Genomic DNA, 15135 nt, shown 5'->3' with positions numbered 1-15135 from the left:
TTCAATATACAAAACATTTTTCTTTTCAATATTAACTTTACCTGCTATTGTCTATATCACCCTAGCTGATAACAGGTTACAAAAATAATGAAAAAGATATCTAAACTGGTAAGGAAAGTAAATGAAACACATAATACTCTTTGAGATAATGTTGTATTTACAATACGGGGGAATGGAGCAGGAAGTGGGGAAAGGTTCTCAGAGGATGCACTTGGCAAGCCACTGAAGCTGCAAAAAACAGGGATGTTGTGATGCTGGAGAGACAGAGTGAGTGAGTTATAGCCATGGCGCCATAGAGAACTAGAGGAAGTTTAATAAAAAATAATCGGAATTATCACTGACACCAGTGGCAGATTAGGAGTTGAGCAAATATACTTATCCTTAACAGCTAAAGCTAATAAAATTTACATTTATATTTCTTATCACTGCAGTGTTGATATTTTTAATCATAAGCTAAACGATCTACCATGGCCTTATACACATAATCAACATAATCTTGCTCAAGCCTCAAACTCTGCCTGGTTATTGTCTGATCAAGGTTGGATAACACCATGGTGAAACATGGCTTCTACATCCTGCTATAACACTAAATATGGTTACATGGAAATGCCAAGTAGTTTTGCCCATCCCTTTTGTAATGAAAAAGGCATAGAATTCCATAACACCCATGATGAAAACTTGTAATAGCAACCAACCCACAACTCAATGTCAATCTAACATTAAAATTTTCTCTTCCTCTGTAGGGTTCTAAAATCAAAATGTGCTGTTTCAAGGTCTAATATTCCAACATTAAGCCTCCTGGAGGTCAAAATGAGATTGAATTTTACATCACACTCAGTGGATAAGAGTTCCAAGTACTGTAATGCTCTTATGCTAGTTATGAAGCAGTCCATGCTTATGAAACAAATGTACTCAACACTACAGGTATGTTGTGAGATAATGAGAGCAAGCACAGAAGTCCATTATTAATGAACATCATAAAATCTAAATTAGTCGAAGTTCAATCCGCCATGAAGAAAACCTTAATGCACAATTCCAAATTAAGATGATAGTTGTTAAACAAGTTTTATGTGCAAATTTATAATAGTTTCCTTGACTCTCACAATTCATACACAGCAATACATTTGTTATATTTACACAAAACTGTTACATTTTATTTCTAAAGCAGCATTCTGCCTTGGGATGTAGTCAACTTATTGCTCCCTGATCTCCAGTAGCTAGATGGTAAAGCACCGAGCACATATCCCAGTGTTTAAGGGTTTAAAACCAATCTCAGAGATGAAAAATATTTTAAAGCTGTATTTACACTGAAATGGGGACAGGAGCTGCTATCTTATGAGTAAAGTCATATACACTGGCAATACACATTCTTGGTTATATACACTAAGTAACCTAGAATTCCTTTCAATAACATGGAGTGTTAAATCTTCACAAGGTTTAATTTCAATAGGGAGTTAAGATCTATAATTTATTTTGACCTCCCTAATTTCATCAACTTTAAATCTGACGAATGAAACAGTTACTGCTCATCATCATACCCCTACACAATAAACAGCTGCATTCATGACAATCAAATAAAATAAATTAGGAATCTAAGCAAATGCAAAAATAATGAGAATTTTTAAAAGCCACATAATATCAAGTAAGAAATGTTCAAGTGTGTTCAAACGCCATCAAATATCCCCATTATTTAAATTAATCAATTGCCTGAGACATCAACTTTAAAATGTTAAAGCTGCTTAACAGAGCTTTTGTTATAAACTTAAAAAAGGTCCTTGACATACCATATAACTAGAAGGCACATAAGGATTGTAGCCTTCCCTCTACCTATCTTTCTACCTACCTACCTATACATATGTTGCTATAAAATATACATATATATATGTATATATATCATCATACACATACAAATATATACATGTATATAAAATAAAAAAGGTACTCTTATAAAATGTATCATAAATAATGTCACTAGATGTATCCTATACAAAATAGTTGTGTAATTTCTAGCTTATGAAGCAAAATAACATAAAATAAATTAATAACTGTACACATGCACATCTGGTGCTTTGAAAAATGTATATTAACATTCAAAAAACCTAGTACCTCAAGCTCCCACGACATCTTCATACGGTAACCTACATATTTACATCAACTTATCACACACACAATGAACATCTACAGTAAAAAAGAAAAATCAAAGAAATAAAAACCATGGCACCATGACTAAAACAAGTGTTTATTTCAGCTCAGAGGGAATCAGATAAATAGGTCATTGACAAAAATATTTAACAATGTGTTTAAAATTCACTTGTAACAACATGATAACCGTTCTTTCTAGGATTCAGCACGTTACACTCTGTCGAAAATCAAGACAGCAATCAAGGAGAAATTCTCAGTGCCAACAAAATGGGTTAGCTATAATGCCCAGTCTTCTTGCTGCACAGTGCAATTACTGTTTTGTCACTTTTACATAAAAGATAACCACAATTCTTCCAGAGTAGAGTGATGCCTTTCATTTACTGGGGATTATGTACAAAAGTACATGATGTGAAGCATGAGCATTATAAAAACTTTCATGAAGTTTGACACAAATAAGATTTGGAAGCATAATACTCAAGACAATTTCCTAAAATAAAAATAATTATTTCTGGTACAAGAAATAACTTGAGAAAAATTTAAAAGAGGAAATCACATACCAGGGTACAACCATACAAGCATGTAGAAAATGTTCTATTTGTGAAAAGGACTTTTTGATCTCACTGGCTGCAGTAGTTCCATTTCACTGCTGTGATCACAAAGAAATTCTACACCTCCCTCAAAAAACCTCTGCACTTCATCCTGGCATATTCAGACGGTCATCATTCAACAAGGATGTAACCTTAAAAACCTATCAACGTTTGTCCATACTGCACTATAATACGATAAACATCTCTTAACAAAAAATGACCAGACATTCCTCACTTCAACAGAAATAAATTCATGAACACATACATCATTTAGTGGTACAATAGTTAATGGTTGTTGGCCAGTTTAAAAAGTTCTCAACAAAGCTCATTCTAATGCACGTCATTCTCCATGCATAGAACCCTATTGAGAACCTTGACACTGGTTAAGCCTCCAAGCAAATCACTTGGTGATTCTTGAATAAACAACCAGGGAAGGACTGTAGAGATAAAGACTAAGTACATGTCTATAAAATAATACTTAGGCCCAAAAGCTCTTCTATTGCCACAGAGATTTCCCCTCTTTTTCTTACTTACCAATCAACTATGGTAAAGAGCAGGAGCCTTCATACTATTTCAAGACAACCTAAAGCACTATTTCTAAACAAGGTATGAGATTACAGCTCAGCTATTTTCAGCCTAACATTAGTTATCTCTTTTAAGGCCCATCTTCCCCTCAATGGTAACCGAGGGAACAGAACCTTCTTGGCTTGAGCTGTTTAATTAAAAAACAGCTAGATTTGTCACTTTATATACGGCTTTGGTTTCTTTACTGGGCTCTGCATTAGCTTAGGAGGTTCAGCTTCAAGCAAGAATTAAGGAGGACACTTGCTGCAGAGTCCAGGAATTAAGTCACAGTTAATGCACCATCAAAACTTATCTTCATATGCAACCTTCATATCTTAACTTGAAATAACCCATCCACTATCATTATCTTGAGGCAAGGCTGGTAACTAAATTCATGTAAATAACAAATCAAGATTACATCAACTACTTGTGGTCATTATCAATCTAAGAATATTGTCAATTTGTCATTGCATTAAGAATATAAAAATGTTCAGCATCAACTGACCCCCATTTAACCATATTAGAGATGCAATGCTAAGTCACAAATACAAAATTTACAACAAAGCTTTTTATGATGATGACTACAAGTTACTTAAAAAATGTCCTCAACAACCTGACATAATTGATTCTGCTTTACGTGTAGTTGTAAGAAAGAATTTCACTGAGTAATTTTTATAACTTTCGGAATCATAAACGCAATCTTCTTTAAATAGTGACAGCAAATTAACCTTAAAAAATCTATAAAACAGCAATAAACATTACACTGACTATTAACATACACCCATGCATTGCAAATCTAATATATTTACATATATTTCACATATATAGACCCTTGTACCTATAAATTCAGGTCAATAGAACTGAATGCGCTTATCTGATGATATCACTCCTGAGTCAGATGAACTTTATAATATAACTCTCAATAAACTATGGATGAGCAATGAGGTTAGGTAGTCCAGGAATGGCAGCTGAATAGAACAGTCAGCAATCTTAAGTCAATCATAACCTCATTTGCTGCATTAAAGGCATTAAAATTGTTACAATAGAATATATTCAAAAATTTTTCAGCATTTTCAACCTATGAGATGCAATATCTCAATCTCCAAAATTAAACAAGTTCACTGAGTTTAAATAGGCAACTGGGATGAAACTTTCATTCTAAACATGAGAATATTCCCAGCCATATTGAAGCTATACTTGTCGTCTATTTAACTATGGTAGATATGATAAACCTGGAAACTATCCAAGTCATTTAGATGTACTGGCAAGTACTCTGCATCAGTAGTAGTCCATACACAAGACATAAATATTTAACAAATTTCAAAATCGTAACGCAACAGGAGACTCAATGTGCAAATAGTCCCATAAGGGGTACTCCCAATCTTATAGCTTTTCTTTACACATAACCCAAATTTTTGGGCCAGCATGTTGATGAATCAGATCCTTTACTCTAGCATACACCTCTTCTGGGGTGTCACCTGCTACAATAGCAGTGAAACACTCTCCAAAATCACCTTCCACTTTTAGAGCACGCTCAAATGTCTTGCGAGCTTGTTCTTCCGTCATCCTCTTGTTCCATTCCCTGTAAATAAGAAAACGCCTGAATTCACCTGATAATGTCTTTCCTGAACATCTTAAATAGTAAAGGAAGGCTGCTAACACCCAACTAGACACAATATTGTCAATATCACCAGAGTAAGTGCCTCAACCCAAATGTAATTCTAAGTCAGAAGTCCAACAACATTCAAGTACAGTATGTAGGTGAAACTTGCACCATCTTTGCACAGTACAAGTAATGGGCACTAAATTTAGAAAGACTTCTGATTTTGACTGTTCATTAAGGATATTTTTTCATCTCTCCTAAGGAAGTTAAATTTTGTTTGAAGTACTAACTCAATACTTTAGTTATATAATCTGGTATTGACTGGTAGCTGGAAATATCACTAATGCATGAGATTTCCTAAGCATCCTCAAAATTTCAGAGCTATGATGTGTTACTGTTGGCTTTGTAGATACACTCAGTAACTAAGGCAGTTCACACTTTGCAAAATTTGTCAATGCAACTCATGACAATCATACAAAGCTGTAAAGCCATGGCTGTGAACAGGCACCCACGACTAAATTTGATAATGCAAATGAAGGCAGGTCTGCGGAAACTTTGGTGATGTCCTTGAACAGCTGAGTAACAGTGGTCAAACTCTCCTGTCAACTGTACAAAGGTGGTTGGCTTTTAAAACAAATGGAGCTAACACTTAGCTCTCTTATAATGGAAGAGATTTCTCAAGATGGGATCTGTATACAATTTGTGCAGTCTTAAACATGATAGTCTTCTGCTGGACATCATCTTTATATATCAAACACTTGACAGGCATATACTTTGTTAACAAGATCTGGGAACACTGAATAATTGCTCATACACTTGTTAACAAGACCTGAAAACACTGAATAACTGCTTAATCTGAAAATAAGTATTTTGCAAAGGATACAATAATAGAAAGATGTAGAAAAAATGAGGCTTAAGTTTTATGGTGTCAGAGTAACTCTGCTTAGCTGCATTAGCATGAGCTACATTTGGCAGTGAAGCTTATGACTTATTTTAGAGCTGAACACATTTCCTACTTCTAATTTACTTTTGCCTAACAGTTCAATTTCAACCTCTCTACTTCACTAAGTATAACTAATCTTAAACTATTACAATTCCTCTTTACAATGACGACTGTGCAGCATTTAACACCTGGTGGGGAATTTTTAAACTGACCAAAAAAGGCGTATTTTGCAAATTTCCCCATTTTGCATCATCTGCCTAGCCATTTCTTTTAATGAAATTTATCAACAGAAAATGTGGAAACAAAAAGTTCTTTTTGTTTTGAAAATGAAAGTTATATCATATGAGAAATTTCTGTAAATACTGTAGTATTTAAAAATTGATAAAATACAAAAGAATTTAAAGTGAAAAAAATTATAACTACTAACTAAAATTCATCAACATTCAAAAATTTTTTCTTTGGTATATTATCTTCTGGGATAAGAACCAAGAGCTAAATAAATTAGCTCAGTGATCTGGTTAAACAACTTAACAATAAAAATCTATCTGAAATTGAGAGGTTAAATAACATCTAACCTATGAACACGTCCCAACTCTCATGTTTTGTGAGCTAGCATGTCTAGTTCTATCTTCTTACTATACTATTACAGCATTTGCATGGAACTGTGGTATATTGCAATTTACTAAACAAACTATACTTACATGATTTGCTCAGCAGACTTTGGTTTGATAAATATTGCAATAGGATATAGCTGTGCAACTTGTAGTCTTTTTATTGCATTGCCACTCACATCTAAGATACAATGCTTGCCCTGTGAAATAAATTTTTTCATTAGCATTAAACCTAAATATCCTTTATTTTTTATGCACCACTGCAAATTAAGCAAAAGCATATACCCGGTGCATTTACACAAAAACCCTTGGTCACATGGAAACAAACCACTTTGTTACATTTACAAATTAATCCAATTCTTGACAGATTAAGGCATCTAAATCTAAATTAACGCTTCAGTGCAAGATACTGTGACGGATACTGTGACACACTAACTCATTACAAGTGTCTGTTTATTCATTAAGCTTTTTGACCCTTTAACAGAATTACAGGTAGAGCCTAAAATCAAGCACATGGAGACTATACCGATGGGCTAAAATACAATTTTTCAGACTAATAAAAGTTAGCAAAAGAAAAGGGCACATCATGGATAACACCTTTCATTCAATAACAAAAGCCTCTTAACTCAACAATTATTATCAATGAAGCTTTTGAACCACAAAATACAAGCTCATTCAAGACATAACAATAGCAGATTTGATGATGAACACTGCTGTGATGGTCCCTTGCAGCATGATTTACAGCTACAAGCTGGTAGCTCTAGTGCAGCTGGAAACAATGGTCACAGCCAAACTCTCAGTTTTAAGTTGTTGTTATTGTTATTGTTATGGATGGTTGCTATGAAATAACAACAACAAACTACATTCAAATGAACATGGTAGGATGAACCATGGCAAGATGGTAACATTCTTCACAGGCAACCTATGATTCAGAAACAAAAAAAAGGTGCTATTGTTGCTCTGCTATGGCCACACCAAGAAGAAACACTAAGAGAACATCCTTTGAAATATGACAGCCTACCTTAGATCTCCATCTCAAGATGAGTGAATTTAGGGTACACAATCACTATATCCTACTTGCCTTCAAAACCACTGACATAAGCTTGGGAGAGTAAATCCATGAGTTAACAGGCACAACCTTGGTCAAATTTAATAGCATGGGTAAACCAACCCAATACAGTAATCAGGGGAGAGTAATAAAAAACCAGAGCCTTTCAGTTGTCACCGTGTGTACGATGTGTAAATAGTGAGGTCACAGTTATCTGGAAGGCACCACTTTGGCTGTCATCATGATAAATCTTTTTTGCTTTGAATCTTCGAATGAAAATCTTTATGTACAAAGTCTACAGACTATACACCCAAGAGGGCTCCAAAGGATGACCAGTCTCAAGGAATAGAAAATAACACCAATACATCTGAATTCAGGATAAGTCAGCAGAGAGCATGAACAAATTTGCTCCATGCTTAATCATTTGGAGATCAGAAGATTCCACAACTGCACTAGGAAAACTATTCCACACTGTAGTTGTAGCCAAGATAAGACTCCTAGCAAACTTAGTAATGAAAAGGATACTACTATAAAATGACACTGTTTGCAGCAGCAGCCTGCCTAGTATTGCAAGCAAAAACAGCAAGATCAGGTAAAGAAAAATACAGAGGATTTTTGTCATTGTAGAACATTTTATGCAACAAACATAATGAACTCACTTTATATCTATACCACCAGTCAACATAAAGAGTTGGCAAAATAAACTAATGCCATAACTCTATCCAAGAGTCTGAGATCAGATTCTGCACTGGATGATCATACAGAAGAACAGTACTCCAAACAGGGATGAAGATGATACAATAACTTCATCATGAAACATTCAAAAACATTTATGCAAGATATCGACTTAAAAACAGATGAAGCAATATGCTTCTCAAAGGTCAATGTCTTGTCAAAAGTTACATCTAAAATCTTAAGTCACTGACATTTAAAACAGTACCATTTATATGTAAATCAGGATGCAAAGGCATAAGTAACTATTATGCTTTGAGTTTTACAAGGGTTAAGCTAACTTGCCCTAAAGCCTACTCCACTCTTAAATATGCGCCAGATCTCTATTCCAAGGATTCTACAACCACAAACCTAGGGCACATAGATGGAATAACAGCTAGAAGAGCAGCATCAACTAGAACTAACAATAAATAGCATAAAACACGACCTTGAGGAACACCTGAAATGACATTACTAAAGGTATTATACTGGGCACCAATGTAGACCCTTCAGGTTCTGCCTAATAAAAATTCATCTAAAATATAGATAAAAGAGCCAGCAATTCCCAACAATCTTAGCATGCTGATAAGTGTTTCATGATACATTTTGTAAAACCTAAACAACCACACAAGAGCACACTGCACATTGCAGGACAGCAGATACTGACAAGAGTGCATCATAAGTGCCAAGGCCTTTGTGAAACCCAAACTGTAATGTTGGTAACAGGTTAACTTCAACAAACCTGCAAAGATTCTTAGAGAGCAGCTTCTCAAAAAACCTTAGATAAACCAGGGTAATTGAAACTGACCTATATTCTGGGGGGTATGAGAATGAACTTAGTCCCTTAAATAATAACTTGAGGATAGACTACCACTTATGGTCATCACCAATGAAGAGCAAGATCCCTTTCACACCATCATTATAAACTCTCTCAGCTATCAAGCACATATGACAAGAAAATAATGAAAGAAGTTATGCCTGAGTGTATAGTCATAAAAGGCAACAAGCTCGTGACTGTGGAAAGCTAAGATGCAGGTATGGAACAGCTGTTGGTAATATAGACACCAACACTTTCAGTTATGAATGTGGTAGCTGCAATAACTTGTCTGCAACCAATAGCAACACAAATACTGTACTTCCATCTGTTTTAAAGAGTACAGCTAAAAAGATTATTCAATTAAAAGAATATGAGCTTGCTACAGTATATGTCTTCTCCAAAGTCAGTTCAAAACCTTGTACAATAATGCAAAATTGCCTATTATAAAATCAAATAACAGTACAGGCATTATTATTACAAAAATAAAACTACATCAGACTGATATTTACTTTTACTAAAATACTGAAGCAACTAGCTACTGTACACTAGAAGAAGAGTAAAAGTTGATGCCAAAAAAAAACAAGACGAAAGGGTTTGGCACATGAAGGAAGCAGCACCCTCCTTGAGATGACTCACTTGCTAGTGGTACACCCTTACTTTGTTGAAACAAATTCAAATTAGCTGGCATGTTCAAGCCAGACAAATAACTGCAGGTTAAACAAGGTTTTCTCTCATAAAAACAATACTTTCATAACGGTACCTTGAGCTACTTAACTCTATTCATCCTACAATATTTGGTATCTAATTAACTACAATAAGACCATTCTCTAACATCTAGTCTGTTCTCCCATAGTAAACTCAACTATTCTTACCTTTTCAGCTACTTCTTTCACTGATGCAACAGATGTTCCATACAGGTTGTCATTATACTGCCCAGCTTCAATAAACAAATGATTTTGGATATCTCTCTCCATTTGTTCTCTGGAGGCAACAAAATGATAATCCCTACCATCGACCTCATATTCTCGTCGTGGTCTGGTAGTATCTGCAAAAGCAAAAATGTAAAATTTTACAAAATACTAGGCAAGAGATTATTTAAAATTTCAATAAACATTACAAGCCTGACGGCTGTAAGAAACTATTTTATAAATATATATTTTACCATGGCATTAATACAAATCTCAATCAGCACGAGTATCACAAAACTTACGAGGAACACAACTGCCAAATTTATCAGGAAATTCTGATATGAGGTCATCATTGATTCTATCTTTAAGTGGGCCAAGGAGCACCACTGGCCTTGTGTAAGAGATCTCAATTTGCTGCACAGCTTCGTAACTCAAAATGATGTAATCATCTCCGCCTGAAAAAGTAAGAAAGGATTCATATTAACCAACAAAGTTCTTTGGTTACTGAAACTATATAACGAAAAATTACTGTACTTAAATTTTGCAGCTGTGGAACAAAACTGATTCCCTGATTTTTTCCTTTTGTGTGAAGTCTTGATTTTCATCGCATAATTGAATAGAATACCCAAGATAAAATTTACAAAAGTGTGTCCTATAGCTAAGGATTTTTTTAATGACCAATACTGTACTGTGCAATATACAAATAAAATACTCAATAAAAAAAAATATCCTTAACTATACAACCATAAACCACGGTCTGGGGATGAGTCTAGGCCAAACATGAGTCAGATGTATTGTGCTACACAACTTCCAATTGCTTGTCAATTTGGCAGAGAACAAGCATTAAATGTGAGCAATAACTGACCTATCAAAACAGTTTTCAGTATTTATTAACGGTTTACAGACTTGAGACAATCAGTGGTGCCTAAAAGAGCATGATCCTGCAAGAACAACGGTGCCTAAAAGAGCATGGTCCTGCAAGAAAAGTGTGCAAGCTGATTCTATCTCTATGATGATACCAAATTCTTCTGAAGAATGCAAAGAATTTCATATTTTACATACGAATGTTCAATGTCCAAAACATCCACTTAAAATATTGAACCTAGCCAAGTGACTGATTCCAAAAACCTTACCAATAACTGTTTATACACTGTCTCAAAACCTTTACCTATTTATAATACTGTGCTAAAACCTTGCCACAAGAGCCTAAATATGGCTTGAATAAGAAACTCGTGGTCAAACGTAAACATCAAGTTGTGTGCACTCACAAACCTAATGACAGGATGGTACTTTGGAGCACGTAAATTAATTACAAGGATTGTATGCTATAAATTACAACAAATTAGATGAATGCATCTTGAAAGCAAATGAAGGAGAAGAACCATGTTATGGTGGAAGTGACAGACCTTGGAGGAGGTACAATATTTCTGTTATCTTGCCATTTTGGTCAATTGTGAAGCCAATTTTTAGACAGCAGTTTGTGAAAAATATTTTAAAAAACAACAGTAACTACTTGGATGAAGTGGAAATAGGTTGCTGGACTAGTGAAATACATATGACTGTCCAGTCGACCCCCGCTGTATTGCGGTTCAGCATTGGCAGATTTTTCTGTGGAACGTATCTCCAAATATCGAGGAAAATTCACTAATTCGCGGATTTTTTCATAGAGCAATATTCACTAATTACTGTATTTCCATGTTATTTTCATGACTAAATACATGTTTTATAAAAGAAAATGATTTACACGTATATACTATGTTTCACATATGTTAATATTAATGTAAACACTGCAAAAATATCAATACAATGCATATTTAAATATTTAGGTACAGTACTTAACTCTGCTTGTGAATTCCCAATGCTTCCCCCATGTACTGTAAAAAAGAAAATGGGGCAGCTTGAATACTGTACAAGAGAAAATGGCTGTGCCTGAGTACTCTATAGGGGGAACTTGATTAGTTTTCACACACAGCTGTAGGCCATACTATATTTTTAAGGGTAATATTGTAAGATGACTTTGGAATGGCATTAAAGTGTTTTAGAAAGATATAGTTTAAGGTATATTTGGTGTCTGAACTATTAAAATATGCAATTATAAGCATTTTTAGAAGGGGGTCTTTGGTGTTTGAACTATTAAAATAGGCAGTTATACGCATTTTTTGAGGGGGGTTCCAACTTATTGCAGATTTTCAGCACAGTATTCACAGTTGGTTAAGGTCCTATCCCCTGTGAATACCGGGATCGACTGTACATCAGTAAACGGGGGTCAACTGCACAAGGAAAAAATTGGTCACATGTATAAGGCAGTACTTCTCTACTAATTGGAGGTAAGGATAAATTCCTAATAAATAAACTGCAGATTCTGAAGGCAATGCAATAAAAAAAAAAATCAAGAAATTACAAATTGTGGTGATTGAATCTCAAGCTGGAAATAAACAAGAATTATTAGTAAATAAGAAAGTAGCAAGGCAAAAATCAGTGAAAAGACCCAGGAAATCATAGCTAAAGACTAAGATGGGAATTTTCAGAAAGGAAAAATACAAGATTGAAGAGAGTGAAGAGAACTCATTGCTTGTCTAACCACATTAAGGGTAAAACAGCAGAAAAAATCTTAATGATGATTATGCCTTTAATCCACTCCAAGAACAATGTATTTAGTCATACATGGCTGTCCCTAACAACAGAGAAGACATTATCCCAGCAGTTATAGAAGGACAAAAACTTTATTTTAAACTACTGTATATTCTATATATGGTTATCATTTCTAGACCAATCTGCCATGTTCGTTACCCAGCCAAGCAACTAAACGTATTCTGACTACCTACATGCAAAAATTTTTGTCTCATTAGATATGCATTACATAAACTAGCTCATACTGTTTCCTCCAGACATTCTTAACAGTCCTTAGAATCACAGAATATTTGTGACATTACTGAGGGTTATACCACTACTTCACTTGTTTAATGCTAATGATGCTAGTTCTTCCTACACAAAAGTCATTGGTGCTACAATTACATTATAAAACACAAAAAAAACTTAAAAATTACTAACATAATATTCAAGTCTCCCTTACTGAAGGGTAATTTCACTAAAATGCAAGAACAATTTAAAATATAGCATAGAGAATGAAAGACTGCTCACCCAAAATGTTGCTAAAAGTCAAGTACTCTGAAATACAATGAACACCATTCCTCAGTAACCTGATGTGACACAAAAACTTCACAAAATTGGCAATTAAAATATTGTATATTATGTATGGGAAAATCCAAAAAAAAAAAAAGAAAAAGAAAGTAATTCTTAAGGTTTACACTTAACAAACAATTGCTTAACAAATGCCATTCTTTATGTTAACTAATGGACAAATCATTACCAATAACAAATCTACACTATTCTACCTAGGTTTTAGAATAGAATAGAATATAGAATTTAGAACAAAGGCCAAGCGATAGGACCCATGAGTTTACTCAGCGCTGAAATCGAAACTGACAGTAAAAAGGTCTGATAGGCATAACAGGAGGAAAATCTCACAGTTGCACTATAAAATAACTGTTATGAGAGGGTGGAAAGTACGATGGAAGAAAGAGGATATGAACAGAGGTACAGTAAAAGTAATGAAAGAGTTGCAGCTAGGGGCCAATGGAACACTGCAAAGAATCTTAAGTAATGCCTACAGTGAACCACATGAGGTTCACTGTTGCACTTCTCCCTACAGGGGCTAGGTTTTAGAGATAAAAGTGGTTGACCCCATCCCTATCCCATTGCACTTTCTGCTAGTCTCATTATGTGAAAATGCTGTAACTGCTGGAAACAACTTTTGGTATGCACATAACATATACAGTACCCAGCAGTTGCCATCAAAATGATTTTCATTAAGTAATTTGACAAGACCATATTGCTAGGCTTACATGTGGCTTGCCCGCTGGACTTGTTCTCAAATGAAGTGATAACCGGACTGAAGTTTAAAGATGTTGGACAGACAAATATATAAAAACAAAAAGAATGAACCACACACGAAGTGCAATAAGTAATACAGCAAGGGGCTCAAAGGTCACTTCAAAAACCTTGAGCATTATTTACAATGCACCTGCAAGGTGACACTGTTCTTGTTAACCTCCTATGGGGTATTACACAGAGATAGACAACTTAAAGTTTGCAAATCCTTGCTTACCAGCCTGCTGGTATTGTTTAAACAAGACTCCAATCTACTGGTTACCTAAAGATACCATAGTATTGTACATAATAACTTAAATATTTCACAAGGTATGTCAAAACGTAATCAAAGCTAAGTTTTCATTCTGTGAGAATGCAAAAAGTTATATAATATACAAGGACATAGGATGACCAGCATTAAAGCAACTTAATGAGTACTGTAATGAGATGTTGCATGTGGAAATTCGGGGAATTTATGTTCTACCTCCACCTGGATGAGAGTTATCTGTGGGCTACATCTTTAACTAATAAGGTAAAATAATAAAATTGACCAACACTTCAAGTAACTGGCTTTGACTGCCTTGTTAAAGGATAATGATCTTATGAATACTGACCTTCAGGTATGGCCCTGCTCAATTTAGGAGATGACACCAAAAAAATGTTTACAGGATTCCGTAGAGGCCTTGTACTGGGAACAAACAGTATTTCCTAAACATGGACTACAAACTGCCTCAAACTTTCCATTATTTATTTTGCTCATTTTCTTAAGCATTTTTTAATCTGGAAGGTGGCATTGTGGGAAGGAAGAATACAATAGTCTTAGTATAATACTCCTGATGAATTTAACATTGGTCTCATTGGCATTAGAAGCACTAAATTTTCCAACAAGGTGTCCATCCATTACAAATGATGAATGCACTGCAGCTAGAAAAATTGGACAATGCCTACACCCTACAACAAGACTAACAGCATCATTTTTGTCTTTCCAATCTTCCAGATGATTGCCTCAAAATGGCAATGAGTTTTTATTGATAACCCGTCACCCACGTTACAGTCTGGTGCACTTTAATCAGGCAATTGATAATGTTGGAACATCTTTGTAATTGATGTATTTCCTCCTGGCAACTCTTTTCAGTTGGTCGCTGATGAAGTTTTTTTTTTTTTACGCCGCTCTCAATGAATGTCACAAAGTGAGGAGGCTTGTCTCTTCATTCTTGAGGTGTTCGATACCATTTGATGATGAGAGCTCTAGTTCTGAACTCCATGATGAG

At 34.8% G+C, this 15135-nt stretch overlaps 1 protein-coding gene across 8 annotated transcripts in view; it reads right to left on the bottom strand.

Moving 5' to 3' along the window:
* Nucleotides 1-134: 134 nt before the first annotated feature.
* Nucleotides 135-15135, bottom strand: part of LOC136833341 (disks large homolog 4-like) — a 734549-nt gene continuing 719548 nt past the window's right edge. For all 8 annotated transcript variants that reach the window (XM_067095343.1, XM_067095344.1, XM_067095347.1 and 5 more), the window contains 4 exons: nucleotides 10237-10389; nucleotides 9899-10071; nucleotides 6541-6650; nucleotides 135-4875 (listed from right to left, as the gene is read on the bottom strand). In XM_067095343.1, coding sequence (XP_066951444.1) covers nucleotides 4677-4875; nucleotides 6541-6650; nucleotides 9899-10071; nucleotides 10237-10389 — 635 coding nt within the window. In that variant the 3' untranslated portion in view covers nucleotides 135-4676. The remainder of the gene's footprint in view (nucleotides 4876-6540; nucleotides 6651-9898; nucleotides 10072-10236; nucleotides 10390-15135) is intronic.

Source organism: Macrobrachium rosenbergii, chromosome 51 (genome assembly GCF_040412425.1).
Source record: "Macrobrachium rosenbergii isolate ZJJX-2024 chromosome 51, ASM4041242v1, whole genome shotgun sequence".
In the NCBI taxonomy this organism is placed as follows: Eukaryota; Metazoa; Arthropoda; class Malacostraca; order Decapoda; family Palaemonidae; genus Macrobrachium; species Macrobrachium rosenbergii.
This window is presented reverse-complemented; position numbering and strand designations above follow the sequence as displayed.